Source organism: Adiantum capillus-veneris, chromosome 4, assembly GCF_014529385.1.
Source record: "Adiantum capillus-veneris isolate H3 chromosome 4, ASM1452938v2, whole genome shotgun sequence".
NCBI lineage: Eukaryota > Viridiplantae > Streptophyta > Polypodiopsida > Polypodiales > Pteridaceae > Adiantum > Adiantum capillus-veneris.
Window position 1 is genome coordinate 95,694,940 of NC_140934.1, and position 15,232 is coordinate 95,710,171.

A 15,232-nucleotide genomic window follows, 5' to 3' on the forward strand; every position below is an offset into this window, starting at 1 on the left:
CATGTTGCTTGTAATGGCTCCTGCTTGTGATTGGCTAGGCCTGGAGGGGTCCAATGAGCTTCAAGCATGAGCTACAAGGGGGGGTCGACCCAAGCAAGCTAGGGGGGTGCTTAGGGGGTATACTCACCCACACACACTCACAAACACTCTCATTGTGTACTATGCAAAGTGCAAGAACTCCCTCTCCTTCTCCAAGCAAGTAGAGGTTGAGAGCCTACACCAACACTCTTGGCTATGGAGTGCAAATCCATCCAAGAGCCATGCTTCAATGCTTGAGCTTGCCATCTATTTCTTCTTCATTACTATGCTATTATGTATGCTAGCACAAGAGTTATGATAAGTGAGGAACTAGCTCTTTCTCGTATGAAATGTTTCTTCTTCCTCTTCCCTACCCTCATTCCCTGCTAGCTCTCTCCACCTTCGAAGGTGTTTGAGGTCTTGGGACTGAGGCTTGGTATAGTTAAAGCTTTCTTCAAGTTTAGGTTATGCTATGATGGTGATGCATGAAGCTTTCCATCTTCATTGCTTCACCTAGGTCACAAGGAACACAAAGAATGTATTGTAACAAGTCTCTCTTTATGGGAGAAATTATAATACAAATGCCTATTGGAGGGGGGACCGGCTCCACATAAATCCGGTCCTCAACTGTTGTCATGTTCTCTAAATTCTCTCTCTTGCAAAAGTATTGTCCATGCCAAGTTAACTAATTGCTATAATTATGTTGCTATCTTCAATTATGTCTACCCGCTATGCTCACAAAATCATTTCTTGAAAGTCCTCTCATTAAATTCCGCTACTCTCAAATTGAATAGGGAAATTCCATTACACATCCACCCTAGCTAGCTAGATCCCATTCCGATCAAGAAGTAACCATCACATTTAATTAATTTATGTGTAATCTATTACGACGACATCACATGCATTTTACATCATTAGGGAAAAAGTAACTTTGCTTTAAAACTTCAAAGGTGTTTCTTTGCATCACAATGTCCGTGACTAGTGGGTTGTAGGTAGTCCATCAAGTGGCTACTTCTAATTGGTGATAGACATTCTCACAAGGGCCAACTAGAAGCAATCAAAAGAATCACTCACTGCTTGCTTCTCTTCATGCAACACTGTACTCGTTCGTCGATAGGCCAACTAGAAGCTATCAAAAGAAGCACTCACTGCTTGCTACTTCGAATTGTGCATATATCCTCTTGAAAACTCGCATATTACTTCGAGGACACTCTTCCGGCCATGCGATGCAAATTTATATAGATGATATTATATGGTGATGGGATGGGATGGGAAGGCCATATAAGATTTACAGGTAATTTATAGCATGTTGCGTTTTTCTGATGGGATAGCCAAACGCTCATTGCAGCACGATTCACTCTCTGTGACGAAGGTAACCATCCTCTTTCCCCGTAGAAGATATATGCGCCAGGATCTGTTCTCTTCTCTTCATTGATGCCGCTCTTTTGTGTGTTTTCATCGACACAGCCAGAATCTCCTCTCTTCGCATTTTCCCTTCCTCACGTGTTAATGACGAGTCTAACGAGGTACTGCGATGCTGAGGGAGATGATATTTTGGCAGCGACCCGTGATTAGTGTAACCGGTGATCATGGGTAAGCGAAATCTTAGTTCAATTAGATCTTATTTGCAATGTCTTGAGGATGTCACAGGCAGTACTGTTATTTGTTCTGAGTATGATGAAGTAGATCGCAAAATGTTTACATTTTACTTGCCCTGAATATGGCAGATGAAGATGAAGATGGTGGTTTTAGGGAGTTTGCTACCCTTTTGAAGGGTCATTCAAAGGACATGCGTGGAAATGGGTTTTTCCACCATCATAACATAAGAGGGAAGGGCTTGTATAATAGACATCGAAGCCGAGATGATGGCTTTTGTGGCCGAGAACTTGCTTGTGATGAGGCTTTTGGGTCAAACGCTGTAGGCCACAGGGAAGGCTGGCGCCATGGAAACAACAATGGTTTTCAGCCAGCATGTGATCCATATCGGGCAAATGAGGATGCAAACAACATTGATTTACCACCTCACAAAAACAATGTTCCGTTTCCAAGGATACACAGGGGGCATCATCCTGATTTTGGAGTGCATGACAATGGCCACAATCAACAAAATGCACAATTTTTTGGGGACAGATTTCATGGCAAGGGGCGTGGTAGGAATTATGTCCGAGGTGGCTTTGCTGGTAGTCACTCCAATGGTCGTGGCTATTTTCCTCGACGTGATTTCAACCACAAGGATGCACAAAACCACAATTTTCACGGGCAAAGGCAAAACTTGCAACCTAATAGTGGTTGCAAGCAGGTCAAGAATAAGGTTTTTACTAACAATCATGCGAAAAGGGGAGGGAGGGCTCACTGCTTTTATGGCAGCTATAAGAGAGTTGCTAGATCTGGGATCAATGAAGGACTACAGTATGCAAATAAGAAAGTGAATGTATCCAATCCTTCACCTGTGGATGGGGTTCGTGCTGAGCAACTTAAGTGCAAGAAAGATGGTGATGTCTGCACTATACAGACTCCACAGGAAGTCAAGGTTGATGGCTCCAGTTGTATGGAAAGCGAAGTCGGAAGCGCTTGTCCCATCCGAAGTCCTTCACCCCTGGATGCGGGTCCTGCTGAGCAACTTGAGTGCAAGAAAAATGGTGATGTCTGCACTATACAATCTCTGCAGGAAGCCAAAGGTGATAGCTCCAATTGTATGGAAAGTAACGTCCAACGTGGTTGTCCCATCCGAAGCCCTGCTTCTAATAGCTGCTCACAGTCAGCTGCTCTTTGTAGAGGTGAATTTCAAAAAGAGGAACTTTCTCCTCAAAAGGACGGTATAATTGGTTTTGGTGATCAAAAGCATCTTGAGAGAGCGTTCATATCATGTAGTGGTGGCACTGGAAAGCGCAGAAGGTCCTCAGCAGTAAGAGACTTTCCAATGCTGAGTGGTAGGCTTCACATTTCTTCAGTGAAAAAAGTTATCATCAAATCTAAAGGTAAGAAGTTAAATGTTGTGAGGGATGTGGTATTGGAAGACTCTGCTCGAGCTTGTTCTCCATCTGATCTCCTATTGGCAAATGAAATTTCAAGCTTCTCAAACCCGATAATTGTGCCTGCTGATCATGTTTGCCCCGAACTAGAGGATCATAGCAAGCCACATCTTGGAATGATTGATGGTTCTTTGGATCTTGTCATGTCTGATCCTGAAACAATTTGTGAGGTTGCTACCAAGATAGTAGTAGATGAAGGAAACTCTTCTGCTGAACTAACTCAAGTTGGCTTTGGAAAGGTTGTTGAGAATTGCTTAACTTTATCCAAAGGATTTGGTGGGAATGAGCAGTTTTTGGGATCAAGTGAAGTCTGTGTTCAGGTTGCTTGTCCTGAAGAGAGTGTTCGTGTTATTGAAGCAGATGTACCTGAACCTACCGTCCAAGTTTTAGATGGGAAGGACACTCAATATTTTGAACTTACTGAAGTTGAAAAGGTTGTTGAGAATTGCTTAACTTTATCCAAAGGATTTGGTGGGAATGAGGTTGCTTGTCCTGAAGAGAGTGTTGATGTAATTGAAGCAGATGTACCTGAACCTACCGTCCAAAGTTTGGACGGGAAGGACACTCAATATTTTGAAAATTCATCCCAGATCCCTTCCGGTCTTACTTGTGAGAAGATTCCTGAAGCACTTGATGATGTAGCTACAATAGTTTCCAGGCAAACGACTTCACAAGGAAATAGTTTGGATGGAAGTGTGAACACTTCCAAGAACCCTTCTGTTCTTACTCATGTGAAGCTTTCTGAAGCATCCGATGTGGCAACAATAGTTTACAGGCAGATGACTTCGCAACAAAATAAAGATTTGCGACTAAAGGAATCAAAGAAAAACTGGAGAACAGATATGCAGGCTGTGGGTGGTCTTCTCAAGTCCAAATCCAGACCCAACAAGGTGTCGGGAGCTGTGACGGATGGATTGCACAATCACTGTCATGTGCCAAAGAAGCTGAAAGTAGAGGACTCACTGGAGCTCACACAAGAGACGGGTGCTTTGGTACCATATCAAAGCACTGATGGAGGAAACGTGAGAAACAAGCATTTTACAAAAAGATTGCTACATAAAGGTAGCCATAGAGCAAAACTCTTTCAAACCAGCAAGAGCTTTGACCCGAATGATGCAGCCAAATTGTCCTCTTTGGAAGCAAGTGAAGGAGTAAGTGATCGTGCTTTAGTGAAACGTACTTTGCATGAATTTGAATCTATTCGAAAAGCATTGGTAAAGTCTCAGAATGCTGTCAAAAGAGCAGATCTCGATGCTGGTGCCATGTTAAGGGAAAAGGGTAAATGGAGGAACTGTAAGGAGAAAATTGTTGGTGAGGTGCCGGGTGTAGAAGTGGGAGATCAGTTTTCGTTTCGAATGGAGATGCACATTATTGGCTTGCATAGGCAAATTCAAGCAGGAATAGACTATATTCCTGGAACAAAACGCCCCTGTGGGTCTCCCTTGGCAACAAGCATAGTGTCTTCCGGTGGTTATGAGGATGACAGAGATGATGGGAACACACTCATCTACTCTGGGCAAGGAGGCAATAATATCAAAGGAACTAAAAAGCAAGAAAGCAACCAGGAGTTAGTTCGTGGTAATCTCGCTCTGACTAATTCCATGAAAGAAAAAACCCCTGTCCGAGTCATTAGAGGAACCTCTGATTTGGCCAGCCCATCATCAAAAGTTTATACCTATGATGGGCTTTATGATGTAGTTAACTATGCTTTTGAATGCGGTGTAGCAGGGTTTTGGGTATATCAATTTACTCTAACAAGAAGGCCAGGACAGCCTCAGGTGGGCTTATCTTTCCTAACCATTCTGAAAAAGAAAGGCTTGAGCCGGCCTAACCTTCTAATGAATGACATTTCCAGAGGTCAAGAAAGGTTGTCTGTTTGTGTTGTCAATGAAGCAGATGAAGAACCAGTACCTCTTCATTTTACATACATTCCGAGCATAAAGTATCCAATATGGTACTCACCTCTTCTGCCACAATGTTGTCAATGTGCTGGGGTTTGTGAAGAAGAAACATGCAGCTGTGCTGTCAAGAATGGGGGAGAGTTTCCATATAATGAGAAGGGCTACTTAATACGGGATAGAAAGGTCTGGTATGAATGTGGTCCTTCATGCAGTTGCTCAAGCTCTTGCATGAATAGAGTGAGTCAGAAGGGATTAAGGTACCGGCTTGAGATTTTCAAGACGAAAAACAGAGGTTGGGGGGTAAGGTCTTTAGACTCCATTCAACCCGGAGGTTTTATTTGTGAATACACTGGAGAGCTTTTGTCAGATGCCGAAGCAGAGCAAAGAGTTGGGAATGATGAATATCTGTTTGAGCTTGGCAAGGACTGCAATCCATCTGCCATCGAGTCTGATTTGGCAGATGTCAGCAGTAATTTAGCAATGGTCCCTGTTGCAGAGGATGTCGCATACACTATTGATGCCAAGGACCTGGGCAATGTTGCTCGGTTCATCAACCATAGCTGTTCACCAAATCTTTTTCCACAAAATGTTCTGTATGACTCTGATGACTTGAGATTTCCACATGTCATGCTGTTTGCTATGGAGAACATACCTCCCATGAGGGAACTGACGTATGATTACAACTACAGCATTGGTCATGTGCGGGATGCACATGGGAACGTGAAGAGTAAAGCTTGTTACTGTGGAGCCCAAGATTGCCAAGGAAGGCTGTATTAACATCAGTATGTTTCTGCACTAAGCCCTTGGATAATGCACGGCTTTTCAGGCTTTAACTGTTTGTGGCTTTACAATAACAGCTTCCATTTTTGTGGAAAATTGGTTCAGTGCATTCAAATTATGTAAAACGGAAAGCCCAACTCCTTGCTTGCCAGTTTGGCATGGTTGTTTTAAGGGTAGCACCTAGATTGACAAACATGGCATTGCCTGTAATTGTAAAAAATATGTTTTGAATACATGTAACTTTTATAGGCAGTCGGTGAGGTGTATAATAAAAAGCCATTTTATCTTCTCTGTGACACTCGCAGATGGTGCACATTTCATGTTTTAATTCTCAGAGGCGAGATTTTCATTTATGCTCTTATTTTTTAGACGATCTAGTGGTAGTTTTGCTTCCATTCAACCTTTTTGGAGCATGAAGAGCAGTGCGAATCATGCTTTGCAAAGAATGTCTTTGTATTTGTCCAATCTGAGAATGTAAAATATGACAAAGTAGCTTTTAAAAGTTTGGTCATGAGTGAGACTGTATATTAATGGTTAAAGTGCATGTGCCGTGTGAAGGGGGTGTATTTAAGTTGGACTCATACTCAGGTTTATAGAGTATGTTTTAATTGAGAATTAGCAGTGTGCAAACCTGCACGTTCTCTTGGCATTGATGATGTAGTAGGATGCATAGCTGTTTTCCAAGCTACGCATGATAAAGGCGACGGTCTTTTTCTTCCTATTTGGACAAAGCAATGAAGGTTGAATGTTGTCAAGTTTTCCACTTTTTCTTCTAGTTGGGTATGTTGTAGGTCGGTCTTTAGCTCTGGTATATTGAGGCCGGGTTCAGATGGCCTGGAGGCAAAGAAGAAGATAGGGGCCTGCATTCCTCTCGGCACATACGCACACCCATTGAGTTGAAAGAAAAGGTATTTCCAGATCCCTACGCCTGTGTGGCCGGAGGCACACATCAAACCACATGAGCTCCTCCCATTGGATGCCATGAAAGCCCACCATTTTTCTCGCCTCAACTCCCCTTGGTGGGTCTGGGAGTGGACTAAAAAAAATCTGTAAGCTAAGCTGTGACTGTCTCCCCCCCCCCCCCCCCCGGCCCCCACGGGTCTCTGTAGGTGATTGCAGAAGTGTATCCTTGTGCCTTTGTATCTCTAGCAAGCAGTGCCCCAGCTGTCACTGATCTCGAGAGTGCATGATATCTCGGAAGGTAGGCTGCCCTCTGATATCCGCATAAGCTCTACATCTGCAAACAAAACGCTCCTCGCTCTCCACTTCCTCTCTACATACTCTACACACCTCTACATACTCTACACACTCTCTGCTCCATGGGAATGTCATGAGGTCGCCCCACCTCGATCTCTAGTCTGTGCAATGACACTCTGAGCTGACCAATCGCCCACTCGTGAGTTGTGTTGACATGTAGGTGCCCACATAGCGTGGTCATTGTATGAACCCGTCCTCCAATATGGTAAGAAAATGGTCTTTGTAGTGTGACATCTTCCGTTGGAGGGGAGATGCGATCCAAGTCTGTCTGATATAGAGCTGCCAGAGATCCTGTCGGATCACTATGTTTCTCTCACTACGTGAGGGATGAAGCTGGGGGGAGTCGGGGTAGTACTGGGAAGGTGGCAAACTCTCCAGGTCGAGGCCGTGTGCTCCGAACCATGCTCCAATCTTAGTGTATCATGCTCTGTCGTATCCAGCCTCTGATATCTGTATAGCTGAATCAGTGTGAGTCTGTCGATCGGGTGCTCTTTCACTCTCTGGATGAAGCAGATCGTCTGGAAGAGTGCCACTACCATGGGGGGTTTGTGTCACAAGGCGGGCACCACGTGCCAATAGAAAAGAACAGACTGAACAAACTTTTAACACTTCAATAACAACTGAACAGATACAGAGACGACACGCGACATGGAGTGGCGGAATTCCACCTCAGAGAGTATTGGCCCCAAACCTTGGCACCCCTTTCGGTATTTCTTTATATTGCATCAACATAGTACAAGCCGGTACTCCAGACTGCACCTTCGCCAGGAAGCATGCTAGAGAATGAGCCCTAGTCTCATATTTAAAGGCCCTTGGCCTGAAAAGCAGTTAAAGTAAAAAGCCTTCAAAACTCAAAAGCTTCTTGTCCAACAGCAAAGCCAAAAAGCTGCCAGTGTAAATCACGGAAATCCGTAGAGCCTGCCACGTCATCAACCAGCGCAAAACGCGGAAATCTCCCTATTGCCCTTAGGGTTAGGGTCAGGGTTTCTGTAGTTTTAGGGTTAGGGTTTCTAGAATTAGGGTTTGCAGGTTTTAGGGTTAGGGTTTCCAGAATTAGGGTTGCAAGTTTTAGCATTAGGGTTTCCAGAATTAGGGTTTCAGCAGTTAGGGTTTTTGGCAAAAATTAGGGTTAGGGTTTTTGCTCTTGGGCAACCACGTCATCACTTTGTGACACTTCTTGTGTTACTTGTTCTTCTTAGGGTTTAAGGCGGCCACCACGTGCCAATAGAAAAGAACAGGCTGAATAGACTTTTAACACTTCAATAACAACTAATAACAACTAATTGAAAGAGAGACGACACGCGACATGGAGTGGCGGAATTCCACCCCAGAGAGTATTGGCCCCAAACCTTGGCGCCCCTTTCGGTATTTCTTTATATTGCATCAACATAGTACAAGCTGGTACTCCAGACTCTGCACCTTCGCCAGGAAGCATGCCAGAGAATGAGCCCTAGCCTCATATTTAAAGGGCCTCGGCCTGAAAAGCAATTACAATAAAAAGCCTTTAAAACTTAAAAGCTTCTTGTCCAAAAGCAAAGCCAAAAAGCTGTCAGCGTAAATCACGGAAATCTGTACAGCTTGCCACGTCATCAGCCAGCGCAAAACGCGGAAATCTCCCTGCTACCCTTAGGGTTAGGGTTAGGGTTTGTGCAGTTTTTTGGGTTAGGGTTTCTAGAATTAGGGTTTCAAGTTTTAGGGTTAGGGTTTCGAGAATTAGGTTTTCAGCAGTTAGGGTTTCTGGCATAAATTAGGGTTAGGGGTTTCTGCTCTCGAGCAACCACGTCATCACTTTGTGACATTTCTCTGTTACTTGTTCTTCTTAGAGTTTAGGCCCCTCGGCCACACTTGTAAGTTGGCTCCATTCTTTAGGCTTTTGACACGTCAGCAGTTTGCTATAGTTGGTAAGCTCTGCCTTGGTGATGTCCGGTGGCACTGTGTGCTTGCCTCGAAACAAGCGAGAAATCATATAGATCTGTGGTCTCTCAATCCGCGCCCATTGGCTATTTGTCAATCTGGGTGCCTAACTGCTATTGGATACATCACGGTTGGAGTGACTAATGTGTCGAATAGCCTTCCCTTCGTGCGGGGCTCCTGCGAGTGTGCATGATGGCATGTCCGCTCTAGCATGGCCAGTGCTGCATATCCTCTGGTGAGTCTGTCTGTGGCGGCCTGTGCCATGGAGAAGGGCCCCTGTCGGTTGGTGAATGTGACTCCCAGGTAGATGTAGGAGGGGTCCTCCTGTTGCTGTAAATGTGACTACTAGTCGAATTGTTGTGCAGGTGTGAAAGTCATGATCTTGGTTTTCCCAAGATTCACTGTGAGTCCCTTGTTTGTACAAAATTCATTCAAAGCTCTCAGATGGCTCTGCAGGCCCTCTGGTGACTCTAAAATTAGTACAATGTCATCAACATATAACATAATTTGGACTGTGGTACATGCTAGGTCCGCTCCCGCCCCTCCCGCTCGTAGGATATAGTCGGAGATCTCGTCGATGTAGAGTCCAAAGAGAGTTGGGGAGAGGGGGCATCCTTGCTTAACACCAATGGTGCTAGCAATAGACTCTGACATATCGCCTGGGCACCGAACTCTCCTAGTCACTCTCTCATAGAGAGCATAGATGGCCCATATCATCTTCAAAGGTATCCCCAAACTCTGGAGTCGTCGAAAGAGCCTCTCCCGTGGGACGGTGTCAAACGCTTTGTGAAAATCCACAAAGCAGCAATAAAGCCTCTTCTTCCGCACCTTTGCCCCATCAACGAGGCAATGGAGAACAAAGATGCGATTGATAGTAGAGAAGGTCCGCTTAAACCTACCTGGCTAGGAGCGCGTAGGCCTTGAGCCGCCCCGTAAGAACTAAGCTCAGCCGCTAGAACTGCCCCATATAGTTTGGCCATTGTATGGCCGATCATGATAGTCCCGTAATTCCCTGGGTCCGAAGTGTCTCCAAACTTGTGGATTGGCACAATGGTGTGCCTGGTGCGACTGCATAGATGAGGTGCTCACTTTGTAAACCTGTATGGTCTGATGATTGGTGGTGCTGTAGTCGATGGATGGCCTTCTTGACCATCTCCGTTGTGAAGGAGCAGCTTGCGGGTCGAGGCTCGGGAGGTGGTGGAATCGGAGGCTGGGTTGGCACCTCATAGAGTTTCTCTGCGTAGTCGTGCCATACATGTGGATCCTCAACGGGGGTAGTTGGTCATGGCTCCCGGAGGGTGCGCCATGCTGTGGGACTATCCATGCTCATGAATAGGTGATATAGCTCTAGCTCCCGTGCCTCCTCAAAAGCTCGCCACTTTCGGCGTGTGAGTGTCTTCATCTGGCGTCTGGCCTCCCGATTAGTGGTCTCTCCAAGAGTCTGCTGTGCACGCAGCCGGCGGTAGAGGTCTTTGCACTCATCATCGTACCGGTAGTTCTGTGGCATGGTCCCTTGGGGGGGGGGGGGTATGGGTGGTGTGCGGGATAGAGCTGATGGCTGATGTCTGAAGAACAGATGTGATGTGGGAGGCAAGCATCGGTAGTGGTGTAGAGGGGTGGAGCAAGAGTCGTCTCGTCTTGACCTCTGCCGAGTATAAGGGGGCTAGCTCATGTGTGAAATGGATCGTGGTCATGGGTGTGTGGGGTGTGGCATCGCCAGTGCTTATAAAAGAGAGCCTAGCGCTCAGTTCATAACACAGAGTCACCAAGGGCGCCAATTAGTGGCCATTACTCTTGGAGGAGGGAACTCGTCCCCTCTCTGAGCAAGTGATTGTGTCTATTGCTGGTGTCATTCCGAGTTTATAATTCAAGTTCCTGTTTCTCAAGTCTTTGTAGTAGTTCACTGTGGTATCAGAGCAGGATTGTTGCTTTTTCATCTAGCAAGCCGATCCAGGACTGCACCAAAGTCAGCATGAAGAACAGGAGTACAAGATAATGAGATTGAAAAGGAAGTTGAGGGGACAATTAGGATCTAGAAGAGGAAAGTGTGCACGAGGCAGAGACGTTGGGCAGAGAGCATACGCGGGGAATCTCTTGGAGCAGTTTTTGCAGTTTACAAGGGTTCCAGATATACGGCAGACACATAGAGGAGCAGGTCCTGAAGAGAATGTTCAAGCAGTGTGGAAGGAGGTGAAGAATCCCCCTAATCCTTAGTTTAGCGCATCAGCAAAGGGCACTAGGACATCCAACAGTTGAGAGGCTAGTCATTAGAGTGGATTGAAGTAGCAAGCAAGAAGTCTCGTAAATGCCCCGAAATTTATGGGTGGTATATCCACATTTGTTGGACTCGCAAGGAATCCCCCTAATCCTTAGGATTAGGTGAAGAATCCCCCTAATCCTTAGTTTAGCGCATCAGCAAAGGGCACTAGGACATCCAACAGTTGAGAGGCTAGTCATTAGAGTGGATTGAAGTAGCAAGCAAGAAGTCTCCTAAATGCCCCGAAATTTATGGGTGGTATATCCACATTTTTTGGACTCGCAAGGAAGGATTTTTTGGGCTGCAACCAAGGGTTATGTTGTTATGGTGTTTTTGGCATAGCCACTCCAGGATATGATCAGGGGCCTTTTGTAGGGATGCAGGGTATGATGCCAGGCATGCATGAACGTCCAACTGAGCCTATGTTTTCAGGGGTGCTGAAAGGTTTGGACGAGGGATGACTCCATCTTTTGGTTGCACATCCGGTGAACTGGGCAGCGCATTACTGCGGGCAACTCCTAATTATCAGTTGTCTTCTATGGGAGGATAGCAGAAGGAAGGAGGGCAAAGTGTCACTTTTGACACCTTCCATTCACTAAAGACAAGTTAAAAGCTCTAGCTTTCATCCAGCTATTTGGACATATTACGAGGACAAGCTCTATTATGCGGCTTGAGTTCAAGCAACTTTCTGCTTCTTTATGGCTCACAGTCGAGTGAGATAGATGCTTGGAACCAAACTAAATGTGAGAAGGAGATACTTTGGGATTCTTTCTTACTACTTGCCTCCTTCAAATTGGTAACCCTAGGGCCTAAACTAGCAGTTTGAACTAAGCATTATTGTATTAGACTAGTCACATGCTTGGTTGGCTTTGTCATAGCAGCTTATGTTTTCAATATATAAAAGAATACTATTGGTAAATTGCTTGATTTTCAAACAAAAGATATACTGAGATGAACATAACACATTTGTGATGCTAAAATCAGACTGTAATTGTGAAAGTAAAATTAGATTTTCAGTTTTGTGTAAAGCATGAATTTAATTTATCCATTAAGATGGAGCATTGGCCTTTTGAGTAATGTAATCATTTGGAGCAGGCTAATAATATAAAAATCTTGCCTTTAAGAAACTACTAACAAAAGCAAAACCCCCCTTAAACTTCCCGTTCTATGAAATTTTGCAAAATTACCAAAAGCAGTAGATAGTGCACAGGGTAAGTGAGTACCATACGGGATATGGTGGACCAGTTTGCACAATGTCCCTCCAAAATTTTAAGAAATGGAAGCCTTGCCTTGCCTCGCCCCGTTGTCCACTTCCTACTACATAGGCATGTGAATACAGATTGAAGTAGCAAGCCTGAATTCTATTTGTTTCACTGTGGCACACTTTGTTTTGTTCTCTTTTGCTTTTGAGTATTTATTTCACTGCAATTCTGTGTTGCACGAGTTATAAAGTGAAGATGCTGTCACAAGGCAAGAAGTGGACGATACTTCTATATACTCCAGAAAAAACCGTTTTATACAAAAACCTTCGAGAATATAGACACGAATTGAGACCCCAAAAGATTGGCTGGTCCCAGAAAGAGTAATTTTTATCAGTGGGGAATGTTCATTTTACAAGAACATGGATCGAAAAAAGAGAGTGCTACTGCTCTCTGCTCTTTCCTAAATCTTAGTCTCATAGAAAGAGAACAAATTTTCTATCTTTTTGAGAGGATAGCAAGATCCTTCCTGTGCTAGATTCTTCTAAATGATGCTATGGACCGAAGAACTTGCCATTCTGAGGGAGGCTCAATTCCCAGATGCTATGGACTGAAGAACTTGCCATTCTCAGGGAGGTTCAATTCCCAACGGATGTTCCAAATGGATCATTTTTGAACATAGCATGGGCTGTATTTTTACTTACCTAAACTTCAATAGGCTGATTTGTACTGGTGGACCGTGTTTTATTTCTTCTGATGCATAGTAGTTGATTATGTGTGCACACCAAAAGTCTCCTTTGCTGAGATTCTGCTCACAGAAGTTTTCAAAAGGTTGGAATTCGTTTGAACAGCCATCGTCTTCTTCGAAAAGGGTGACATTCAGTTTCTCTTTGTGATGGATCTTTCTCTTTTGATGTAGAAATTCATGAGAGAGGACTTGTCTGAGTTGGCTCTTCTTGAGGGGAGCACACAAGCATACTCTCGTCATCTGAAGCTTCCTCAAGCTTGTGAGATGGTGAAGTCACATTACTTACTTTGTCTATTATCTTTAAGGGTCGATGGTATCGAGCTTAACTATTCCCTTTATTTCTGAGTTGTTTCTTTAATCTAGCCTTCCAAACTTGAGAAGTACGTATTGGCTGACATCTAGATCTAGATGACATATATACTTATCTGCAACTATTTTATGCTTACCTTGAAGCATAATCTAGCTCCTTTAACTTGAGCATAAGCTGTGTCTATATCACAGGCTAATTAATCGGCGGCGAAAATCTTATCTTTGGTTGAAGGATGGGAGGGAGATGAGGTTTGCCATTCGCAACTTCGAAAGGAGCTTTGTGAGTAGGTGAATGGATCGTATTATTATATGCAAGTTCTACCAAGGGGAGGTGTGTCTCCTTATTCCGTTTTTTGTTCAGATACATAGCATTTCAGTAAATCAAGGATAGCATAGTTAGTCGTCTTGCTCTAAGGAAAAGTTCAATTTAGTTCCTAAATTTTCAAAGAGAGCCCTCCAAAATTCCCTGACATTCTTGGATCGCTGACAAATGTTTTCGGTAGCAAGAAAAACTTGTGCCATGTTATCAACCTTGATTGTAATTTGAACTCGAGTCAAATGTGCTTGCTTATTGAATCTATCAATGATAGCATCATTTCCATTCTAGTAAGTGGGATATCCATGATAAAATCCATGGCTATGCTTTCCCGAGGTACTTGTGGTACTCGAAAGGGCTGACACAGGCCAAGAGCTCTATGGCTATTGTAGTTCATCTTTTGGTAGGGGACGCACTCTTGAACATATTTTTCAATATCTGCTCATATAGTGGGTTAATTGTAAGGTGCAGCAGAAGTGAATGTGGAACTTTGCTCAAGATGAGTGCTTTGAATTGTGCTCAAGGGTTCCTTCTACTTACGGAAGGGAGAGCCTTCCGTTCCTTTAGTGAGAGAGTGCAAATGATCACAAACATAGTGGATGAACATTGTGAATGAAGGTACGTGAGACTGAGAGATAGAGAGAGAAGAATACGACACCAGAATGTTGTCAAACCCTCCTCCGAAGGCCCCACTCTCTATGGCGAGAGCGGTCTATTTATGATTGCACAAATCTCTACAATGCTTGGACTCGACGACGATGAGAACGATGACGAGATGGGTTGAATCTGAAAATGCTAATGGCTGAAATCTGCAAATCTTTATCTGCTGAATTTTGTCTCTATGTCGGCGATGACGATGCAATAGACGACGCGCTGAAAACGTAGATGCTGAAATCTGCGTTTTCCGGGCTGGAACTGCAAACTTCGCGGGATTTGACCGTGCGGCGAGGATCTGCTGCGGGAAGGTGAGTTCTGCGAGGTTCGGACTTGTTCTGCGGAGTGGCTATGCTGAAAACTGAAAACGCTGGTCTTCTTGTTGACTTGTCGCGACGGAATTGCAAAAACGCTGGATGTTATGCTGCTCCAAAAACGCTAGGCTGATTTGGTGTCATGCGGGAAGAATTTGCTAATGCTAGGGCTGATCTGCTGTATTCTACTGTCGCCATGCTGTTGCAATTGCAAAACGCGGGGCTGATGTGCACATTGAAGGAAATGCTGGCTGGCCTAGGTGCAAAACGCTAGGTCCTGCTGATGATGCAGAACGCTAGGCTTGCTAGGGTCCTGCTGAGAAGGTGCCTGTTGAACTGAGTTCCTGCTGCCTCTTCTGTCAGAAAGTGCTAGCACTAGGTTTCTATATATACAAACTTAGCAAAATTGCCCTACCCAGTTCCCAACAAAAGTCACTAAAAAATAATAAGTGAAAAATGTCAAAAATAGGGAAAATAGGTCTATGCAATGTAAAAATGCTCGTGACGGGTTCTGAGTGTAATCTGATGATCAT

At 44.4% G+C, this 15,232-nt stretch overlaps 1 protein-coding gene across 1 annotated transcript; it reads left to right on the forward strand.

Moving 5' to 3' along the window:
- The first annotated feature begins 1,258 nt into the window (after positions 1-1,258).
- On the forward strand, positions 1,259-6,022 carry LOC147459641 (uncharacterized). Its single transcript, XM_086510855.1, has 3 exons — positions 1,259-1,390; positions 1,486-1,611; positions 1,746-6,022. The coding sequence occupies exons 2-3, from the start codon at positions 1,608-1,610 to the stop codon at positions 5,726-5,728; spliced, it is 3,987 nt and encodes a 1,328-aa protein (XP_086366981.1). The 5' UTR covers positions 1,259-1,390; positions 1,486-1,607; the 3' UTR covers positions 5,729-6,022.
- Positions 6,023-15,232: the final 9,210 nt, after the last annotated feature.